At 37.5% G+C, this 9190-nt stretch overlaps 1 protein-coding gene and 1 long non-coding RNA gene across 3 annotated transcripts; one reads left to right on the top strand and one right to left on the bottom strand.

Annotated features, from left to right (window-relative positions):
* The first annotated feature begins 1129 nt into the window (after positions 1-1129).
* Positions 1130-2372, top strand: ACTBL2 (actin beta like 2). 2 transcript variants are annotated; one of them, XM_035713550.2, is made up of 2 exons: positions 1130-1258; positions 1385-2372. In XM_035713550.2, exons 1-2 carry the CDS (start codon positions 1130-1132, stop codon positions 2258-2260), a joined length of 1005 nt encoding a protein of 334 aa, XP_035569443.1. In that variant the 3' UTR covers positions 2261-2372. The 2 variants fall into 2 exon arrangements, with proteins under 2 accessions (XP_035569443.1, XP_025303751.1); XM_025447966.3 differs by having other exon boundaries at positions 1130-2372.
* Positions 2373-4672: 2300 nt separating this feature from the next.
* LOC118354016 (uncharacterized) lies at positions 4673-8905 on the bottom strand. Its single transcript, XR_004813867.2, has 3 exons — positions 8688-8905; positions 5833-6093; positions 4673-4862 (listed from the first exon to the last, which is right to left on the bottom strand). It is a non-coding gene; the product is annotated as an uncharacterized LOC118354016 (long non-coding RNA).
* Positions 8906-9190: the final 285 nt, after the last annotated feature.

Genomic DNA, 9190 nt, shown 5'->3' with positions numbered 1-9190 from the left:
AGGAAAAGGAAAGCTAACACTATTCCAAGTACGTACGTTTTTATAACTATAGAGGCATGATGTTATAATACAGTACATGAATCTTGAAGATCAAAATGTTTTAAAGATCAGCTCAAATATATAATTTTAAAATTTATCTTATCACTTAATTATGTTTATTTTTGACCTAAAGAGTTATTATAAATGAATAAAATTTTTATAATCTGCATTTTATCTAACAAATCATGTAACACAATTAATCATTGAGCCTCTATGCAGTCAACATGGACCCAATAACCCTGAACAGTGCCTGGGCATAGTAAGTGCTTAATATAATTTGGCTGTTAGACATTTATATCAAGAAAGAAAATCTGAAGTGGTTTACTTTATTGATCATTTTATGCTTTTAGTTGTTGTCTAATGGATTAGAAGTCTATTAAATAGCCCTAAGTTTTGCACAACACAAATGTATGGTAAGTACAGCTGTCGGGCCACCCTTGGCCGTTCATTATCTTCATCCATTAAAACAATTTCAATCATGATAACATCCTGTGGGATTAGGATCTCAATGGGAAAGAAAATCTTGAAAAAGTAAAATATTCGGCATTGGGCTCCTCATGAGAACAATATATTAAGAATGAAAAGTTAAAGCTAGTGTGGAGAAGATGAATCCAGAGGGTAAAGTGAGGAGGGAGCGGTCCTCCCAGCAGTGTTACTCCTACCTCTCACTAGCATTCTTTCATCTTGCTCTTACATCCCCCACTGCATCATCATCGTTATCTAGAGACTGAGCCAAAGCATGCTGACAACCATGTGTGGGTTGCCTAATTACAGTAACCTCAGATTTGGCTACTTTTGGTAGCCAATTTTCTCTTTATGAAGGAAGGTCTACTAATGATTTGTATAATCATCATCATCATTATTAATACCTCAAAGGCAACCTCACCCAGAAATGATGGGAACTGGTGGGACAGGACATGGGTGGGGCCAGTGTGTACCTTTAAATACTTGTCATCACAGCACAGGATTTCCTCTCTGAAAGCAGTTCCAGAGTGTCTCAATCTGTTCCTTCTCTCACTTGACACTGTAGTCTGCTATTTACTCTATATTTAACTTTTGTTCACCTGCCTGGAAGATTCCAGCCAGCGCCATGACCGATGATGAGCTATCTGCCTTGGTGGTAGATAATGGGTCAGGAATGTGCAAGGCAGGCTTTGGTGGTGATGATGCCCCCCGGGCTGTGTTCCCATCCATGGTAGGGCGTCCCCGGCATCAGGGGGTCATGGTCGGCATGGGCCAGAAAGACTGCTATGTGGGGGATGAAGCTCAGAGCAAGAGAGGCATCCTGACTCTGAAGTATCCCATTGAGCATGGAGTGGTCACCAACTGGGATGACATGGAGAAGATCTGGCACCACACTTTCTACAACGAGCTCCGTGTGGCACCAGATGAGCATCCCATCCTTCTCACCGAGGCACCCCTCAACCCCAAGATCAACCGGGAAAAGATGACTCAGATCATGTTTGAGGCCTTCAATACACCGGCCATGTATGTGGCTATCCAGGCCGTGCTGTCCCTCTATGCCTCTGGGAGGACCACAGGTATCGTGATGGATTCTGGGGATGGGGTTACTCACACTGTGCCCATCTATGAAGGTTACGCCCTGCCTCATGCCATTCTACGTCTGGACCTGGCTGGCAGAGACCTGACCGACTACCTCATGAAGATTCTGACAGAACGAGGCTACAACTTCACCACCACAGCTGAGCGGGAAATTGTTCGTGATGTCAAAGAGAAGCTGTGCTACGTGGCCCTGGACTTTGAGCAAGAGATGGGCAGTGCTGCTGCATCCTCTTCACTTGAAAGGAGCTACGAGCTTCCAGATGGGCAAGTGATCACCCTTGGGAATGAACGCTTTCGATGCCCTGAATCCATTTTCCAGCCTTCCTTTTTGGGCATTGAGTCCAGTGGGATCCATGAGACGACTTTCAACTCTATCATGAAGTGTGATGTGGATATTCGCAAGGATCTATATGCCAACATCGTGTTGTCTGGAGGCAGCACTATGTACCCTGGCATTGCTGACAGGATGCAGAAGGAAATCATGACTTTGGCACCTAGCACCATGAAAATCAAGATCATAGCTCCCCCAGAGAGGAAGTATTCCGTTTGGATTGGGGGCTCTATTCTGGCCAGCCTGTCTACATTCCAGCAGATGTGGATCAGTAAGCAGGAATACGATGAGGCTGGTCCTCCCATAGTTCATAGAAAATGTTTCTGACTGGTCTTCGTGCTAATGGGTTTACATCTTTTCCTTCTCTAGGTCATAGTAATGGTACTGTTTTTATCCACTTTCCATTGAGTCAAGGTAAATACTCTGCTCTTGCTAGTATAGAGCCAGCAAACTGATCTCCATTAGAGTACTCTGGGCTCCTGCCCAGCTAACCACATCTTGACCTTTATCAACTCAAGGAGAGTTGATTCTATTTTCTTCACTATAAGGTTCAAAGAAATGTTGTCCTGCTTAAATGAAAATGAGTGACAAGGAGTAAAATCCTAAGAAATGTCCTTTCAGAATGAGTAACTAGCATTTCCAAGCCTTAAAAACTAGTTCATGCTTTAAATATTTAACAATATGCCATGTAACCCTATAGAAATGTGTATGTTAGCAATAAGTCTTATTAGTTAGTATTTTTGTTTTGTCTTTCTCCTTTGTATAAAGATAACTAATTATATGGGTCAATAATATCCATATATACATAAGCACCAAGGAAATAAAATATTCTATCTTAAAAGACACTGATAAATCTGGCTGTCTAAACAGCTAACAGAAATTTCTCAACTCCCCAACAGTCACTGTTTTAGTAGCTACATATTTTAGTTGTTTCCTTTATTAAATAAGCATGATGAAACAGCCAATATTCCATTAATGTTGTTTATAAATGAATTAAATTTTCTGCTCAGAGTGGAGTTCTGCTGGTCTAATTAATGTCTAATTTAATGTCTAATTTACTGAATTTCATTCTATTTGTAAAATAGCAAAACGACAGATAATGCTTAACTTTTTAAAAATAGAAATGTTGGGGCACCTGGGTGGCTAAGTCAGTTAAGTTAAGTTAACTTTTGATTTCAGCTCAGAGTGGTGAGATCAAGCCCCAAGTCGGGCTTCTCACTTAGAACTGAATCTGCTGGAGATTCTCTCTCTCTCCCTCTCCATCTACTCCTCCCCCTACTCACATGCACTCATGCTCTCTCTTTCTAAACAGATAAATAAAATCTTTAAAATAAATAAATAAAAACAAAATAGAAATGTAATATTAAAGTAATGTCATCATGCTAATCATGCTATGTGATAAAGATCATTTTATTTCTATTTATTAGCATAACACATCTTGAATAATTTCTGTAGTCCATAATTTCAGATATTTCACTAATCAAGGATTTCACCATGGAAAAACATAGCTACAGCTTCTTAGCAAATTATAAATTCTAACACCAACATAATAATTCCAATTTTATTCTTGGAAAGATTAGAATAATTCTGCTTTATTATGTCTGGTATTATAAATAGTTCTTCATTTGGAGTGTCTCTAAGATATTGACATCTCAGAAAATGCTAGTGTATCTCTTCCTACAATCTCTGAAAATTTTTAATGAACCCAATGATAATCTTCAACCAACTTTAAGGACCACTATATTTATTTCAATCTACTCTGCCTTCTAATTATCTGAATATTAGAGTTATTTGTATCTTTCAGGGTTTTTTTTTCCAAAAAAATTAAAATAATTTGGGGCACTGCTTTGTAAGGCATCATCACATTCTCAGGAAGGAGTAATTTCTTCTTTTTTCCTTTTAGGTGGGAAGCCTATACTTGTGTTTTAAAGGTCTAAGTTGGAGTCTGTAAGGATTTTTTGCTTGAGACAAAATTTTTCAAAGAATTTACTTGTTCTTTACTTCATATGACAACATAATTCTTAAAAATACATTTAGCCAAAATCAATCTCCAAAGGCACCTTATTTTATAAATTTTGGAGTTTCCTTCCTCCTTCAATTAATTTTAAATAAATTAAAATTGCTTCATACTTGCGTGTCCTGTTATTTCCCCTTGATCCTTCCTAAAGTAATGGAGAACAGTCCAGAGTGGGTCACTTTTTTATTTGTGTTACCTATTCATCTGTACGTTATAATTTGTGCCTGGTACTTTTGACCATGTAAACACTAAAAGGCAATTAAAAAAAAAATAAGATGGCTAGTAAGATAAGGTTATAAATTCCTTGTAATCTCAATTAAAAAGTTGGGTTTTGGTGGATGAACTGGTATTTATATAATTAGTAGGCAGAGGTAATGGCAATAATAATATCTTAGATTTATATACTGCAACACTTTCCATTTGCAGAGTAGTTCTTACAAACACTCTGACCTACATTCCCAGCTACCTGAAAAAAACATATCTTACCACCCACAGAAAATTTATGGGATAGGTAAGGTGAACTTCCAAAAGAGAACTTGAGCCCTGAGTCACCAGATGAAAATAAGAATTCAATAATGCAAACAAAAATTTAAATTTAGGGCCTTTGGATATTCTCCTGTTCATCAACATTGACAAGCTAATGGATGAATTTAATGAGGCAACATCCCATCTCACAACTTCATATTATAGAGTCAGTGCCATCTATTTAGGTGACACAGCTGACTTTTTAACCAATAGTTCACCAGATGGAACAACACTGAGGTAACCTTCACAAATGAATTTCATACCACTGTAAGTGATTCCCACTCTCTCTCCATGACTTACCCTGAGTAGCAGTCTAGGGCTGGAGTTTCACCACCATCCTCCCATCCCCCTAAAAACTGTTACTTCTTAGTCACAGGTGACATTTTCCTGAAAGCATATAAGATCCAAAGTCAATATCTACACTACTCTTCCCTAACCTTCAGATGTGCTTATTTTTCAGGAGTGAGATAAAGCTGTGCTAGGATGCAAGCTGAGCCTTACATTCATAATTCCAAGAATTTAAAGAAGGGGCTAGACATAAGTATTATATTTTTCAGATAATTAAAGAATAATCCTTTGAGGTGGCAAAGGCCTTACTACATTTATTCACTCATTTTGTAACTATAAATTCAATGTCCTATGCCATATTTTACTAGAGATATGTTTCAAGAACCTTGGGGAATTAACAATTCAGTAGTGGGGGAAACTACATGCAAGTAGAAAGCAATATGATCTCGAAGTGGCTCATAGTCTAAACTCAGTTCAAGGGACTATGATAATTCAAATAAGGACAGGTCAAGCCAAGGTGATCAAAGTATGGTTCACCAAGTAGATGGAATCCCTAAGTTAAGTCTTAAAGCACATCTGAGTAGTACCAAACATAAACACTTGTCTTAGACAGGCTCTGGCACCGTTAGGATCACTGATTGGTTGGGTGATTAATTCTCATTCTGACTATATCCACTGTTTCTGGACTATGCCAGAAACTGTAAAGAAGTACATATCCTTTAAGGCTCAATCAAGTGTCACCTCTTCTACTGAGCCTTTTCTAGCCTTCTCTCCCTCGTTCGTGAAAGAAAGAACGAAAGGAAGAGAGGCGACAAGCTCCTACTTTGTGCTCCCACTGTTTCATTTTCATGCATTTGGCATCATACCTATAACATGTGTCCACAGTCTCTCACTCTTACCCATAAATGTGCACCTGGAGGACAGAGACAGAGACAGTATTTATCTACCTTTGAAGCTTCTGGATTTTCCTAGTGCCCAGCACATAGTACTAACTCAATATATGTGGCTGGAATGAATGAAGTAGTGAATTTGTGGGTTCTGATGTACATCTTTAACATCATGCTCCTACCTTATCTGTCTTACCATCCAAGTCTCAGCGCTTTGTCTGCTGGTGTCTGCCACTTTTGGTGTTGTCTTTCCCATGATGTATATTTTCTTTTTGCTTTCTTCCTGTCTTCTTTTTCCTTCCCCATCCATTTCTCCCATGCTTCTCAATATGCAGAGCAGTATTTTTAAAGTTTTTACTTATCAATAGAAGTTTCCCATTCTTCTGATTAGTCAAAGCATTAGTTAACTTCATCTTTTGGAGTGCGTGCTAGCTATATAGCTGCTGAAATTTTAGCCCAAAAAAAGAGAGAAAGAGAGAGGGAAGGGAAAGAGGGAAGGAATGAAGGAGCGAGGGGAGAGAAAGGGAAGGAGGGGGGAGAGAAGGAAGCCCCTCAGTGAGTATAACAGTATATTAGCTTTTCTAATCTACTTGCATTATTGCTGATATTTTTCTCTTGTTTTCTAAACTCCAAATTGCTCCAGAGTTGAGTTTTAGGCATCTGATTCCCTAATAACTCAGACAGTATAATACACTGAAATGCTTTTCTGGTAACTATTCACAGGCTTCTTCCAGAATTTACAAAAGATTCCTTTCAAAAAAATGAATGCTTTTTGAAGTTAGAAACTAAGCATACGGTTTTCCCAATACTGCTTCCAGATGTTGATAAGTACAGTTGGAATGTCTTTAGGGATATATATGTACATATCAGTAGAGAGACTGCTCATTAAAATTAATTGATACTTTAAGACTTCCTTTTTAAATATGAAAGAACCTGTCTGAACTATAGCTGTCATTTTTTTAAAGCTAACACTCTAAGTAATAAAGACTATAGAGCTTCCATGAGTGGCCTGCCTTGTTTTTCATCCCATTCCAAATCTGCTGTCCTAACCACCCTACAATTTTTGGGTTCAGTTAAATCCAGTCAACAGATGTGCCAGTACGAGATGATGACAGATATTTTATCTAGACAACACCCTAACACCACTTGCAAAATAAAAATTTTATTTAATTGGCTATTTGACAACATGTAAGTCAAAAGCCAAGCTGTTCTCTCTGGAATTAGGAATGAAGCATTTCTAACCATACACGTACCATGTGAGAGACAGTGTCTGGTGAATGAAGGAGAAGATACACAGGCCCAGCAAGAGAGATTAAAATTCCTGCTCATATTCCCTTCATGAGCATACTACAGTAAGAGAAGTCTCCCCTAGCTGTTCTATAGGTTGGGGTGAACAGAAAAAACTAAAATACAAACATGGTATTTTAACTCCATGGCTCCTACATGTTCTCTACATTCTCACTCAGAATGTTCCCAAATATCATTCTTCTTTTAATTGAGAAATATTAGCTACTCAAAATTGTTTATTTTTTCATTTCTGGATAATGAAGGAAAAGCTGGCCTCACCAATGAAGACAAAGTTATGTTCACCTGTGGGAATGCTGGGATTTTCTAGGGCAATCCACAGTGTTTATAGTTCATAAATGAAAGGTTTCTATGGAAACATTAGCTTTTTATAAATCTCCAGTTAACAGAGGGATTTGGAAGTTTATTATTATTATGTGAAATCTATAATTTTTAAATAATGAGTTGGCAAAATGCTAAAAGAAATATAGAACATGCCCCTATTTATTATAAAAATGGCATTAAGTCAATAACGAAAATCAAAACATTACATCCTTGACTGAATAGTCAATTTTATCAAAATGGAAAAAATTATCTGCAGCAAAACAAATGCAAAATGTACAACTTTTAAATTTTTATGGACTCAGGAAAACAAGATTTGGAACAGAGAAAATTATATCAGTGAAAAATAAGGAAATAATAATTAAAATACCATTCTTGTCCTTTACCTTGTCTCAATACTACTTTATTAATGTTTGATGCTAGGTATACCACTTAGTGATTTTTCTAATCAGCCAAAATTACAAATAATAAAAAAAAAATTATAAATCACTATGGTAGTGTGAAATATGAATCAACAAACCCTGTGATAATTGGTATAGTAGGGAAAAGGAGGAAAGGAAGATGAGTTGAGACTATAAATGACTCCCATCACAAAGTTTAAACCACCTCCAATTTGCATAGTGAATACTTCCATACTGGAGTCACTGTGACCAGTCATCTTGACTGCTCTTCAAACACTGGTCCCGCAAAGGGACTCTTACCACTCACAAAGTCAGGTAGGCAAGGTAGGTAGTGCAGACACTGATTGTTTCATTTGGTTTTTGTCTTGATTTTTAGCTAACTAAAACTGAATGTTTTCAGCAACTGAATGTTCCTCCTTTAACTTAGCAAGAATTCCCTTCTGTGTGAATACTGCTGAGAGGCAAGGCTCAGGCTCATACTCACTCATTAGCATCAACAGCTTAAGCTATCAGAGTTCCATCCTAAGATTTTGATATTTGGAACCTGAGAAAGTGACCCCAAAATGGAAGAACAATTGAGAAATAATTCACAGCCTCAGTAACACAGGGAAGCCATCAATGACTATGGATGATCCCCCATGGTAAGAATCTTAACCAGGCTATTACTCTGGCATGACTACAGCTAACTTCCTTATTTTCTAAACTCTTAGTTTCTGTCCCATTTTCCAGGAATGGATTCTATTATCTCATCATCCTTTCAAAAATGTCTTTTCTGTCTGAAGCTACCTAAAGTCAATTTCTCTTACTTGAAATCAAGCATGTTGATTGAAACATATTTTGATACCAGGGAATGGAACGGCAGGTTATGGACCCTTAAAGAAATGGGCAAATTAGGATTGGTCATCTGGCCTGATTCAGACTGAAGACAGTAAAAATCCCACTCGTGTCCTGTAAAGGGAATCTTGCAACTCATGGCAAACAATGAAGAAATAGTTCATTAAACTACTTACTGGGATCACTTAAAATGTAGTGCTTTTTGAAGGCAAGCCTACGGGAGACCAATCTTTTCCTGTCATGGAACAAAAGACATGAATACTTCTGTATAGATAAGTGGATGGCTTCTTCAGTTGGCTCTGGCCAGTTAAAAGAAAGAACAAATTTAAATCACTGGATATATATATCAAAGCACAAACTAAACTAGAAAAAAGAATCTTTCATGCCTTAGAGATATAAGACACTGAAATACCTAACAAACTCCAATGATTGAATTCATAGATTCAGTAGGGCTTTGTAGTTAAATGTGAAGCAATAATGGAAAAGAATGGGATCCCAACAATTGGAGTGGAATTTTCAGGATTTGAGAACTTGGAGGCCCCAAATAACCAGCTACACTCCTTTGCAGTCAAAGCAACCTCTTTCCTCATCCTAGTGGGGCCTTTATCATTTGTTTGCACAAACATGAATAAAACAGCCTTACCTGATGGAGGTATTCTGGAGAAGAAAAGTTAATTTT

The sequence above is a fragment of the Canis lupus genome, chromosome 2, assembly GCF_003254725.2.
Source record: "Canis lupus dingo isolate Sandy chromosome 2, ASM325472v2, whole genome shotgun sequence".
Taxonomy (NCBI): Eukaryota; Metazoa; Chordata; class Mammalia; order Carnivora; family Canidae; genus Canis; species Canis lupus.
This window is presented reverse-complemented; position numbering and strand designations above follow the sequence as displayed.